Here is a 14466-nt window from a genome sequence, read left to right on the forward strand (position 1 = left end):
GTCTAGGCACATGTTTACACAACAGCATATCCCATCTTGGTTCCACCTGTTTTTGAACATTTTTCCAGGTTCTTTCCCCCCGTGATGTGGACACATAATTGATTACTTCAAAAACTTGTTAAATTCATAAAGATCTATTAAAAGGGAGAAATGTCATTCCAAAACATACAAAAAAGTGCAAAGATCTTCCCAGAGTTGCAAAATAAATCTGAAACAACCCCCCCCCCCATTGTAGCCTTCCTGCCCCCAACTTTGTACAGAAATCAGATGTAGGGCAACATAGGAGTAAGGAAAGGTTCTTGGTTGGGGGCAATTTTTACATCTATTAAGATGTCAATGAGTGAAGAAAACACAAAACACATTATTTCTTCATGAGGCACTAATTTAAAAAATCTGGTATCAATAATAAAAGGACCTATAACACTTCTACTTTCATCTTCTTCCAGGGCAAATTGTACAGCTGCAGTGATAGCTCCAAACAAACAGAAGCAGAGTGCAAGTGAGTTCTCTACAGGTGGCCAGACTTCCTGCAGATTTTCCCACTGACTGATCAAGATGCCAAAAACTTAATTCTCTCATCTCTTCCCCATATCTTTCTTCTCGGAACAGGGGCAAGTTTATTACTTACAAGGATGGGGAGGTCTCCCATCCAATACTGAACATCCGAAACTGGGAGAATAGCAAATTTGATTTTGACAACGTCCTCACTGCCATGATGGCCCTCTTCACCGTTTCAACCTTTGAAGGCTGGCCAGAGTGAGTGTTTAAAACTAATTCACAGAACCATTTTTTATTTGGTGAAATCAAAAGACAGCTTTTTCCAGCACATAGACTACCATGTTAAGCCAGTCTTGCAAATGCTTCAGTGCATTCAAATAATCTCGTACTAGTTCAGCCAAGACATCAAAGGTTCTACAGTGGCTTTTATCCAACCAGTCCACTCAGTAAAGTTTATAGCCTTCTTCCATTGTAAGGAGCCTTTCTCCAACAGAAGCAGCTCTTTTGCGGTGCGGAGTGGTAGGATACACGCCAATGAATTCTGCTACTGACATTTCTTGAAGCACTTACAAGACCAGCTCAATGTGACAAAGTCTGTTGGAAACTTTCTAGCAACAAAACTTAGACAGTAGCCTTCCCATGCTTCTAATTGAGTGCTGCAGCGTTCATTGACAATTTTAGGAGTGTCCTAAAGAAAGGCAATGGCCACTTTTGTCTCCTGAATTACCTCCACGCTTATTGTGGTGAGCTGGTAACAAAGACTGTACAGCTCATACAAATCCCGCACTGGACACTGTCAGTCTTGTGGACTGGCAGGGTCCAGTGTGGACAGAAACACCCCTTACAGCAGTGTTCCCAATCCCTGCAGTTAGGGCCACCTGGAAGTGCCCTTAGTGTCTGTCTTGGGATTCTTTCCTTTTTCTAGACTGCTGTATCGATCTATTGATTCCCATCTGGAAGATGTGGGGCCCATCTATAACCACAGGGTGGAGATCTCCATTTTCTTCATTATCTACATCATCATCATCGCTTTCTTCATGATGAACATCTTCGTTGGTTTCGTCATCGTCACTTTTCAGGAGCAAGGAGAGCAGGAGTATAAGAACTGTGAGCTGGACAAGAACCAGGTAACAGAATAGCTCCATGATGTAACTGAGGGAAATGATTGATTGATTGATTTGATTTATACCCCGCCCTCCCCACCGGGGCAGGCTCAGGGCAGCTTACATAAAAGATTAAAACAGATAAAAACAGAACATTCATAAGACATTTAAAAGTGCTAGTGTGCAATCTTACAAATAAAGTGCATCCGGTGGTACAAAGGCTGCTAGAAGAATTTCTCTCACATTCAGACATCATGACAAGCGGTAATTAAACAGTGGTTGACTGGCACTGGGCACAGACAGCTTGTTTGCTGTGTTCGTGTGCTTCCCTCACTCCTTTCCACCTCTTCCTTCCTCCACTCAAACTCCAGTTTGCCGAGGCATCTGAATGCAGGTGCCTTGGCCAATCAAAATTTGTCCCCCCACACACACACACTCAAACTCTTAATTTGCCAGGGTACCTGCATTTAGGCATCGTGGCAAGTGAGGTGAGAAGAGCAAGAGGAATGTATGAGCACAAACTATGTTCAAACCTTTGTTTAATAGTATGTTGTGATATCTGAATGCTGCTAGTTTCTTGTTAGTGGAAATCCAACGACAACATCCGTGACAAAAATAATGAAGAGTCAATAAAGATATGGGTGTAGAACCCATTGTGAAGACCATGGGTTCTGTTATTAGAGCGTCAACATGGAATATTTCCTTCAAGAGTTGATAAGTAGTAATTGATAAGAATTGTGATTGCTACATGCTCAGATAAAGCAAATATTGTGAAACGAATTGTTTACATTGCACAGCATTTGTTAGCATGGGAGCAATAATGAGAATTTTCTACAGAATTACTACAGAAAATGATTTTGCAACATATCTTTATTGACTCGTCGTTATTTTTGTCACAGATGTTGTTGGATTTCCACTTCCTCCCGTGATCTCTCATTTTTGGCTTCTACTAGTTTCTTGTTAGTGGCTCACATGCTGATCTCTGCAAGCAGGCTGATGTTTTGAGGATCGCGTGAGTTTCTCAGAGTGTGTAACTTTCCTCATGGAGCGTTTGACTGGCAGGCTGAGCAGAAGACAGAAGGGATACTGAAGCAGCTGAAGGACTGACAGGTTCTTTGTTGTCCTTCAGCCTTCTTTCTAGCAAATATCTTTCCGGAAGATAGCAGCAGTTCTGCAGCTCACAAAAGTGAGAATATATATTGCTAAATGCAAAGGTATCCCCAAACCCACCAATTTATATAAACCCAATTTGCTTTTCATATTTGCTTTTCAAAGTTTTGTCATTTAAGGTTTAACCTTTTCAAGGTTTTGTCACTAACCTATCATTTAACCTAAAAGACTTGATGCCTGTGAGGATAGTGGAGCCATTTCAAATCTCCCATTTCCAAGAAGGTGTCTCCTGAGTCCTTGAAGCATGATGCAAGCAACTTTTTGGCAGCAGCTGATTTTTTCAGTGTAACAACCTATTTAGAGTAAATTGAGGAGGGCGAGTTATTTAGGGAGGCGATTTAGGGAACCTTTCCTGTCCCCAGGAAAATACTTGACTCTTTGTTGTTAGTGATGGATACAAAATTCTGTTCACTCTAGAAGACTAGTGGCTCAGAGTGTTAGCTCTGAACAGAGGAATCTTCACACAGTCACAGAACCACTGAGTGTCTTTAGAGAAGACGTTATTCTGTCCGTGTGCACACCAACACACATGCTGTAGAGATAACAATACTAATTATAGAACTGTTTGTGAAGCCCTTGGGAAGACGTGAAACACACTGTATAAATGTTAAAGACCTTTCCTATTATTTGTGACAAATTCCAGAGGGGTAGCTGGATTAAGTTTGTTGCATTGTCATAATGCTTTAAAGACTGACTGATATATTATGACAAGTTTTTATGGCATAGTCCACAAAAGTCCATTTCATCGTTATTTGTTAATCTTTAAGATGCCTTAAGAATATTTGTTATTGTTAGGTAGCACTGCACTTCCTTTATCCACAAACACACTTCTTGCAGTGGTTATCACCTGCCCCTAAAGAGTGTCACCTTCAGTTTGAAAAAGTCAGGCTGAAAAAATAGCACACTTGACAAATCGTTGTGGAACTTCTTTTTCAAATGGATGGATTATCTGAGGCACTATTTTTTATTTACAGCGGCAGTGTGTAGAATACGCTCTGAAGGCTCGCCCCCTGCGAAGGTACATCCCTAAAAACAAGTACCAGTACAAAGTTTGGTATGTGGTAAACTCCACATATTTTGAATACCTCATTTTCATCCTCATCATGCTGAATACCATCTGCCTGGCCATGCAGGTAGGTCAGGAATGAGAAAGGAACACACTGGGCATTTCTCCTTCGCTATAATGCAAAATGTTGCTTGTTTCTCAAGGGCTAGAACTGTGGATGTGAATGCCAAAAGGCACTTGTACAGCTGTGGCAATAGTACACAGTCATTTTGTATTCTGATTACAACATTCATGGGGGGTTAAAATAGGTATGGAATTACTTGTCAGATGTATAATTGTGGAGAATAAAGAGGTGATGGGGGGCAGTATAAGAACTGCTGTTCCCAATTCATTCTGCACTAGGAGCACAGTAATACTCCCCTGACCTGACCTGGATAGTCCAGTCTAGCCAGGTCTCAGAAGCTAAGCAGAGTTGGTCCTGCTCAGTATTTGGATGGGAGACCACCAAGGAACACTAGGGTCGCAACGCGGAGGCAGACGGTGGCAAACCACCTCTGAATGTCTCTTGCCTTGAAAACCCTATGGGGTTGCCATAAGTCAACTGTGACTTGATGGCCAAAACCAACAAACAAAAATGCCCCAACTTATGGGGCTGTTGTAAGGATTACTGAGCCACTGAGAACAAATGAAATGAACAACTTGAAATGAGCAATATGAATATTGTGTGCTCATGATCAGTGGAAACCTGTACTCTCCTGTTTTTTGAGCCTTAAGAAGCACAAGGGCTAGAAATGCCAGATTTTTAGGCTTCTGGAAATCTCCATGGGAAGGCACTTCACAGCTGTGCAGAGGTCCTCAGGGGAAACTCCTTTGAAATAAAAATATATTTTTTAAAAAAACTAGATCATTAAAAATAAGGAACACACAAACAAATGGGGGAGGAGAGGCTCTTTATAAAAGAAAAAGTAGGATGAGCCCAAACAATCCAAGTGCCAAATCGAATGTTTGCTTTTCAGCACTATGGCCAGAGCTGCCTCTTCAAGGAAGCAATGAACATTCTCAACATGCTGTTCACCGGCCTCTTCACTGTCGAGATGGTCTTGAAATTAATTGCCTTCAAACCCAAGGTAGGAGCAGTTGATCATTCATTCACTATACACTTACAGTATCAAAAGGGAGGACAGGAGGAAATGAAAATACATAATAGACCTATCAATATCCCCCCCCCCCAACTCCCATCTTCCACTCACGGGGTGGATATGAGCAGATGTTGTCTGGACTGGAGTCTCAATCTGTGCTTGGAGGATCCTTTTGTTCTTGAATTGAGCATAGAGACAGAAAAGCCATGTTTTTTAGAAACACATCTCAGTTGACTCATCATGGCATTTACTCTAGAGCTGAATGACGCTCCACTGTTCTTACATCACATACTTGAGGTGGAAGAGCCACCATAAGATGACATTTTCCATCAGTGGCCACCAGGTGAAAAATAGGCTTCTGAAAATACACTGTAAAATAAAAACACTCTAAAAGCAGGATCTCGCTTTTAGACATCTTAATGACTGCAGATTCTTTCCAAGACCAGTCTTCCACATAAATGTGAAAGGGAAATCTCACTTCAGAGTGATTTCTCTTCCTCAAACATGGTTATGTGGATTAGCTCCTAGATTTATGGATTTGTGCAGCAAAGGTAATACCTTGGTCAGAGGAAATTAGTTAAACACCAAAGATACCAGGAGTCCATTAAGCACAGCCAGGTGAAAGATTTCTGCTAGTATGTTTCTGCTCTAAATTTGCAAGCCTGTTTGTATTATACTGGAGCAAAACTGGGTGACCCCACACATCAGCTTATACTTAAGCTAGGAATTGCCTTTACCATCAATGTGGTTTTTAAATTTTACTGGAACTGGTTAAATTGGGGCAGATTGGGAGGCCAAAACAGATTGGGAGGCCAGAGTCATGCTCATCCTGTCACCACACTTCCTTACTTGCTAGAGGTCCAAAGAGCTGGTTGGAGAGAAAGGAGGCACCGCTGTGCTACTCTGGGCCAGATGTTCTGCACCCAGGCTGGCACAGGAGGAAGCCAGGTGCCCTTGTGCCTTTGCTCCTACTGACTGGCCACACCATGCCCAGGACAGCGCAGTGTATAGCCAGCCACTGTTGCATCCGTGATCCTCTTTGCCAGCCTGGGCATAGTGGGGCTGGCACAGAGCAAAGATGGACACTGCTGTGCTCTTCCCATTTTGACAGGGTGCTTCTTGCAGCAACGGATTAAAAAAGATATATTTCCTACATTTTGGACTTGTGAAATGCCTTGTAGGTTTTTGGATGGTATCTCTTGAGATCTTGGAGGCCAGTTTAAAATACATGGCATTCGTACTGGTTATTGCCTCCAATATGTTCATAGTCTGTTAAATACTAGTGAAGACACTGAAAATAGAACATGAGCTTTGAAGAATGTGAGAAACGCTCATGAAAGGGAGTAATTAGGGTAACAGAGACTGAGAAAGAAGGCTGTGCTTGAGTAATGGAGATAAAATGGAAGAGCATTTCTACAGCAGAGAAATGGAACACATTTAATAAAAGACTTTAATAAAATAGAATGCTGAATATACAGAAAATGGGGAAATAGGGGGGAAACGCTGAAAAGGGATCACAAAATAAAGCAAATAAAGATGCATGCACACACACAGGGTATAAGCAATTGTAGCTTATCGTACCCTTTCATGACAAAGTTGTATTTGCCAAAAATCCATTTGTTAACACAATTCATGTACCAGCCCTTGGTCTCCTGTGGTAACCCTAATGAAGGTTAAGAAAACATAAATATACAGGCCAAATAATACTATTAGTCAATTAAAAATTAATTATTTGGCCTGTATGCTTACATTTTCTAAACCTTTTGATACTTAATTCAGTTTGTCGTGGGCTAGTTTATTTCCCCTTTTTTGTTTTTAGTTGTAATCCTAATGAAGGGCAAAAGCTTGAGCAGGGCACAAGGGGCATGTAGTTGGGGAAAAAGAAACAGGGAAAACTGCACACAGAACTGAGAGGGATAAGATGTATGTGGTTGGGAGAAATTGTTGGCAACAGAGCTTTGAAGGCTCAGGACTCGTTAGCCAGCAAGCAGTAAGGAGAAAGAGGTGATGGGGTACACAATTGATATGGCTACAGAGTTCTAGCAACAAGTTCATGTTACTACATTATGTGAACTTTTTAGGATGTGGACCATATCTGTATCTCAGGTATCACTGAGACTTGGTAGCAGGGATGCTTAACTTCTCCCACCCCACCCCCCAGGGTACTTGGTGATACATCAGCACAGGCCTGGCAGGTGGGGAGATGTTGCTGTAATCTGTAAGGCCCCACTGCTGGACCTCCTGATGGCACCTGGTATTTTTGGCCACTATGTGACAGAATGTTGGACTGGTTGGGCCACTGGCCTGATCCAACATTGTCTTCTTATGTTCTTATGACTCTAACCCCTTATCATAGTGCCTCATCCATTTTGAGGCTGTGTACCTAATGCTGGGACTGACAGGATAGAGATTCTGTTGATGTACTGCCCATCCCTCTGCCCAACGGTCTCCCTGCCTGAGCTGATAGAGGTGGTCTTGCTAGACTGGTTGTTCTCAGGAATGTCAGCATTCATGCTGAGGAGTGGCTCAGGATTTCAGGGCCTCCATGACAACCATATGCTTGTTGCACATAATAACTGGTCCTACACGGTCTTTAGTTCACACTCTTGATCTGGTATTTTATTATGGGCAGGATGACTGTGATTTGAGGGTGGAGGAATTAATGATGGCTCCTTTGTCATGAACAGAATCTGTTTGCTCAGGTTTAGAACTACGGGGATACCAAGACCCTGCAGGGGTGGGGGATCTATTAAAATGATCTGCTCCAGGGAGTGGTGGATCCAAATGGCTTTCTGATGGTTGTAGGGGATATTGTTGTTGATATGACTGGTGCTCCTGTTGATGCACCGTTGACCCCTAGAATGAAGAAATGACACAGGAAGTTGACACAATTGCTCCTGGTGCCATCTCTCAGGTATTAGCATCCAGATACCCTCTTGGTTTACTGAGAGATGAAAAGACAAGGGAAATGAAGAGATTGGATTTATACCCCGCCCTTCACTTGGAGTCTCAGAGCGCCTTACAAACTCCTTTCCCTTTCCCTCCCCACAACAGACACCCTGTGAGGTGGGTGGGGCTGAGAGAACTGACACAAACTGTTCTTTTTCAAGGACAGCTGTGCCAGAGCTTGTGACTGACCCAAGGTCACATCAGCAGGTGCAAGTGGAGGAGTGGGGAATCAAACCCGGTTCTCCCAGCTTAGAGTCCACACACTTAACCACTGCACCAAACTGGCTATCATAACAGTGCAGGAAGACTCAAGATGAATTCAGTAAGACCCGGGCTAAAGCTCATTTTAAAGCATATTCTGTGGTGGTGATGGCAGCAAAGAAACAATGTTTTTTTGCCACCATTGTGTCTGTACATTGTAGGCTAGCAAAGGCATTCTGCTTGTTCAGAGCTTGAAGGGGTGTGGTCTGCAGCAGATGGCCTGCTGTGAGCGTTTTGCGTAATACTTTGTAGATAAAATCCCTCGCATCCATAGTAACTTAGACTTACATTAGCAGTGACAGGGTAAGATGGTACCAGGATGCCAACTTGTCCAGTTGTTTGGGATACTTTTCTGTTTATTCAGTCTGAGGATGTGGATGGTGTCCTTGGATATTTGAGGCCCACCACCTGCTTGTATGGCCCTTGCCCTTCCTGACTATTTAAATCTGCCAGGGGGCTGGCTGATTGGGTGTGAGGGATAGTTAATGCGTCTTTGAGAGAGGGGTGGGGGTTACCCCCTTGAAACAGACTGTGGTGCATTCACTACTAAAGAAGCCTACCCAAGAGATTTCATTCACTATCAACCAGTCTCAGATGTTCCATTCTTGAGCAAGATGATTGAATGGGGGAGTTTGGGCAACTTCAAGCATTCCTGGATGAAGTGCATTGTTTGGATCCTTTCCAGTCTGTTTCCAGGCCTGGTTATGGGACCTAAACAAGAGATGGAAAGAGGGAGTACAACTCGGTTGATTCTTTTGGACCTATCAGCAGCTTTCTGTACCATCATCATGGTATTCTTCTGGACCACATTTCTGAGCTCAGACTAGGAGGCACCATTTTGCAGTGGTTCTGGCCCTACCTGGAAGCTACGTTTCAGAAGGCGATGCTGGAAACTACTGTGAAGTACTGCAAGGCTCCATCTTGTCCCCTGTGCTTTTTAACACCTACATGAAATCTCTGGATGAGGTCATCTGGAAGTTTGGGCTGGGTTGTCACTAATAAGTAGATGACAGCTCTTATCTTATGCTTCCAGCTAGGGTTGCCAAGTCCATCTTCCACCGCCAGCGGGGGACTTTGGGGGCGTTCCTGGAGGGGGTGGGGCATCCCCAACATGATGAAGTCACGTTGGGGACGTCTGCCTCCCCCCCACCCGCCTGTGCGCCGGATCTCCGGAAATGGCAGTTCCCTGCACTTAAAGTAGCCGGCAGCCGGCGTTTCCCCTTTAAGAGCAGCTGCGTTTCCCTTTTAAGAATGAAACTGGCATTTCCCTGCAAGCTTGCGGAGTTCGCGCTTGGGATGAAACACGGGTTGTACACACTTAAAGGGAGAGAGATGGGTGTTGGGGGTGGGGTTTCCCCCGCCGGCCATCTGGCCGGTGGCGGGTAGAACCCCCCCCAAAAAAGCGGGGGACCCCTGGCAAACCGGGGCGTTTGGCAACCCTACTTCCAGCTGATACTAGGGAGGCTATAGGAACCCTGAACTTGTGTCTGGAGGCAGTTTTGGAGTGGATGAGGGCTAAAAAACTGAAAATCCTGGCACAACAGAAGTGCTACTGGTGGGCAGAAGGTCTGAACCGGGATTTAAGGTGTCACCCATTGTGGATGGGGTTACACTCTCCCTGAAGGAACAGGTCCATAGTTTGGAGGTGCTCTTAGTCTCAGGCCTACTGTTGGATAAGCAAGTGGAAGCTGTGGCCAGGAATGTCTTCAACTGGTTAGTCAGCTGAGTCCTTTCCTGTGCGGAAAAGATCTGGCTACTGTGGTGCATGCCATGGTTACATCTAGATTAGATTACTGTGATGCAGTCTACATGAGACTGCCTTTGAAAATTGTGTGGAAACTTCAATTGGTGCAGAATGCTGAAGCCAGGATGTTGACTGGAGTGGATTATAGGGACCATACCAGTCCAGCCTGGGCCCATCTACAATGGCTCCCAATCTGTTTCTAAGCACAATTTAAGATGCTGGCATTAACCTTTGAAGCTTGTGGCATCCACTTATTTGGGAGGACTGGTTTACCCTTTAAATGTGCTCTTTGCTTTATTAAACTGGGTAGATTCGGCTGCCACCAGGAATTTAAGGATTTCCAAACCTTCTCTCTGTTCCTCTTTCTGGTAAAGTAATGCAGGGTCTAGGCTTTTCAGGGATCTATGTGGTCCTGAGGAAGGATCGAATTCAATTCTGGGATAACTTAAACAAAAGATGATTTATTGAACTAAGAACAAAATATGAGGTTGGTTATTCTGTAACTGTTTAGGATAAAGGGACTTGTAAATATGTTGTTCAAGTGTATCACACACACAGCCTTTTTTCCCTTTACTTTTGTTTGTTTGACACTCAGTTCTAACATTAACAGGATTCAGTCTTTCCTTTAGAGTCAACCACTCAGGCTAAGGACATATATACTGCCCACTTTGAGATCTCACACAGAACTATAATAACCCTCACTGACTGAACACCAACTGAACAATTCCAACTGACTTTCATAACTCTTTCATAACTGACACTCTCCATCCAAAGCCTTTTATTGGCATATAAATTTAAAAAAAAAAAAAAAAACTGACACACTCATTCACCCACACAGATTCACTTCAAAAAAACCCTCCCACACACTGTCATCCACCAATCACAGCACATTTGTCTCTCTCAGTCACTTTGCTCTGCTATTACTGTACCTCAACCAAACACTTAAAGGCACACATCACCCCCCTTCCAACCCTATGCTTTTGTTGTTGTTATGTTTTTTGTATGTATATTTTAAATTGATTCATTTGAAATGTGATGTTGGAGGAGAGTTTTACAGATACCATTAATCACCAAAAAGACAAATAAGTGGGTTCTAGATCAAGTCAAGGCTGAACTCTCCCTAGAACCTAAATGACTAAACTGAGGCTATCGTACTTTGGTCACATTATGAAAAGACAAGAGTCAATGGAAAAGACAATAATGCTAGGAAAAGTTGAAGGCAGCAGGAAAAGAGATGGATTGACTCTATAGTCATGAGACTCTATAACATGAGATGGATTGACTCTATTAAGGAAGCCATGGCCCTCAGTTTGCAAGACCTGAGTAAGGATGTTAATTATAGGATGTTTTGGAGGAGGGAATTAATTCATAGACTCACCATAAATTGGAAGGAACTTGACTTAACACACACACATTTTAACTTGTAGGAAACAGTAAGAGTCCAGTAGCATCTTAAAGACTAACCAAATTTGTGGTACAATATGAGCTTTTGTGAGTCACTGCTCACTTCTTCAGAACATTCCTCCCTCAAAGACAGGGCTCCCAAAACTAAGAGTGAGAGAGACAACTTTCCTTTCAAGATGGAGACTTAGGGCACTGAAGGTGTCACTCCCAAGAAACCCCTTAATAATTATAGCCATATACTGGAGAAGGGAGTGGGGATAGTATCCTCTAGCAGTCCTTTTAGTTGATGAATTGGATCTCCAGTGTGCAGCTCTTTGTGGAAAAGGCAAATTCCATGCTGACTGTAATTAGAACAGAAATAGAGAATAAAACTACCACTATCATACTGCCCTTATACAAATCTGTGGTGAGACCACACTTGGGGTATTGTGTATGGTTCTGGTCACTGCACCTGAAAAGGGATATTGTAGAGCTAGTAGTTAGAAATTTCCCCCACAAGAAAGGCAATGTCAGCACCATACTTGCCAGGGAAAAGGAAGGGGAAAGGATTCTGGGAGAGCAAAGGGATTTGTGGGGGTGCATTGGCCTACCTTCTCAGGATAGAAGTTCTTCATGGTGTGACAATCAAGGAAGAGAGCACTGCTTCAGACACTTGAATCATGAGCAATGGAGCCCATCTGGGCACAGTAAATGGCAAACATCTTTTCTGAGTAGATCTCAAAGTTTACAGATGATACTGTGCACAGGCTCAAATTCCCATTAGTATGAATGCACAAAGACTTCCAAGAAAAAGGAAGGAGTTCCCCTTCCTAGACATCAGGTTGGTGTTAAAGGCACAGGCCCAAACAAGTTATCTCCCCTGTGAAAGGCTCAGGTCCATGAGGGGAAGATCAGTAGTGTAGCTCTGGTTACATCAGGGGTCCCCAATCTTTATGACCCTGTAGGTACCTTTGGAATTCTGACACAGCATGGTGGGCACAACCATAAAATGGGTGCCACAGAATGGTTGCCGCAGGAAGCGAAGTCAGCTGCCATGTGGCTGCCACAGCTTCAGTCACATAGTGAAGATCTTTGTGTTGTCAAAACAATTTAAAAATCTGCTCAGTGTGAGGACCCCTGTGCCCCTCTGGCAATGTCACACCCTTGGCCACTTTCATAACACCCCTTCCAATCTTCCTGTGGCCTCATATGTGGGAAGGGAGGAGTATTAAGTCACCCTTTCTCCCTCTCCTTCCCTCAGGCTAACTCTCCATCCTTCACTCTCTGGCTGTCTGCATCCACTTTGAGCACTGCCAACCTATCCTCCCTGGCCACTTTTCCAGCCCCCTCCCAAGGGCACAAAGGCTCTGCCCATCCAAGTTTCCCTTCCTCCACCACTCTTCCACCACCTGCTCAGCCCGTGATTTCCCCAACTCCCTCGCCTTCCGGTCCTGGCCTGGCCTGGCTGTCTAGTACACTTCCCCTTCTCCCCCAGAGCTACCGCAGAGTCTCTGGAGGTCCATGCTGCGTCCCATTTACACTCCCTGCTGTTTTCTGGCCATCCATCCCAGGGGCTGGAGGGTCCAGTCCTTCCAGGCTGCTCATCCTCAGGCACCTGCAGATGACAGTGCTGGTGCCTGCATCATCTTCAGCTGAGCCATGCCTGCTGTGACGCACCTGTAGCGTTCCCCAGCACTCCCAGCTGAGCCACAGATGTTGGTGTTGTGCCGAGGCCACTCCCTGCCTTCATGTCAGGGCTCCCCGGCTCCTCCAGGCTCCCCTGCAGGTGAGTGTTGCTTCCAGAGTGGCCATGCCCCTCTGTCCCGGGGTCGGAGACTTGGGGGAGGGCCTTGATCCCTGACACTCAGCCAATCAAATCCCCAGTAGTCAATCAGAAGCCTTGTTGAGTAGATGCCCTATTTGACCTCATCCACTTTCTAAAAACATTATAAAAACACACGGCAGGTGCCAGGAAAGGTGCTGGTGGTCACCAAGGTGCCCATGGACATCATGTTGGAGACCCCTGTCTTAGAGAAATGTATCATTGTGCTGTCGTACCACAAGGGGTGGGGAGAGAGGAACCAGTTGTTAAGGAGAACGTATGCTCGCAGTACACAGTTGTAGAGTCATTCCATGTTTGTCAACAGGAAAAAAGGTTGCTGCCTTTCATAGGTCAGACCTCAGAGTTGTTTGAAATACCACCTCCCCCACCTTACTGCACAATGAATGAAAAAAAGTAGGACTTGTTTCTTCTAGAAAGGGCGGTGCTGTGTAACTAACTAGTCTCACACCAGACTGGCAAGTAATCTGGCAGAGGAAATGCAATATGAAAAATGTGGGCAGGAGTGTCACTAAAAAGGGACTCTTTCCTGCATAGCAATCATACCCAGGGAATTTGTGTGTACTTGCAACGTTGTGACAGATTTATTTCCAGACTAGCACTTGAAGATTTTAACAGTGTCATTATGATTTATAATTTAAAAAATGATATGGCTGTGCATAATGCAGCAGTGTGGGAAGCACTAGATTAGCTATTACACTTAATTGTTTAACATAGAAATTTATTCACATGGTGTTTAAAAAGCCCAGTGGGATGGTGTGCTGGGGTCTCATTCACAACTATGCCTGCAGGAACAGCAGCTGCACAGAAAAGGAATAGGCTTGGAGAAAAGGTACTTCTGGCCTCAGTGGGAAACCCCACATCTGTGCAACCTCTTACTACGAGTACAAAAGCTCAGACTGAACCATGTACACATGTCCATTAGTTTCAGTAGGGTTTAGTCAGGGATAGAGCTAATATGCCCCCCTGAATTCCCCTTGCTTCTCCTGTGTGAATGTTGATGTATACTATTGACTGAACATCAGCCGTATAGTCTGCATTGAACATATATTATTATTTTACTTATATATAAAATAGAAGGCATTAATAGCCGGTTAGCATTTGATAGTATTTGTAAGCTGATGTGCAACAGTATTTATTTAACTGTTTTTAAAACCAGAGTTTCTGTCAATTAAGTGCATATTTCCAGTGCAAGGACATGGGTTCAGAGGCAATTATGCCAACTACTGAAGGCATTTTCTGTGTTGCAGTGTATGTAGTTCCCATTAGAAATGCTTTACACAGACTGCAACCACACAGTAGTTGACCAGATTCATTCTGATTATATAATTTTTACACCCATGGAATTATTATTATTATTATTATCTTCCTTT

General features: G+C 43.9%; 1 protein-coding gene across 1 annotated transcript in view; it reads left to right on the forward strand.

The window, feature by feature from the left end:
• The window catches only part of CACNA1C (calcium channel, voltage-dependent, L type, alpha 1C subunit), a 629866-nt gene that overhangs the window by 501626 nt on the left and 113774 nt on the right, over positions 1 to 14466 (forward strand). The window contains 5 exon segments of the mRNA XM_015422869.1: positions 447 to 499; positions 610 to 756; positions 1424 to 1625; positions 3746 to 3904; positions 4794 to 4904. Coding sequence (XP_015278355.1) covers positions 447 to 499; positions 610 to 756; positions 1424 to 1625; positions 3746 to 3904; positions 4794 to 4904 — 672 coding nt within the window.

This window comes from Gekko japonicus, unplaced genomic scaffold (genome assembly GCF_001447785.1).
Source record: "Gekko japonicus isolate JY-2015 unplaced genomic scaffold, Gekko_japonicus_V1.1 scaffold34, whole genome shotgun sequence".
Taxonomy (NCBI): Eukaryota; Metazoa; Chordata; class Lepidosauria; order Squamata; family Gekkonidae; genus Gekko; species Gekko japonicus.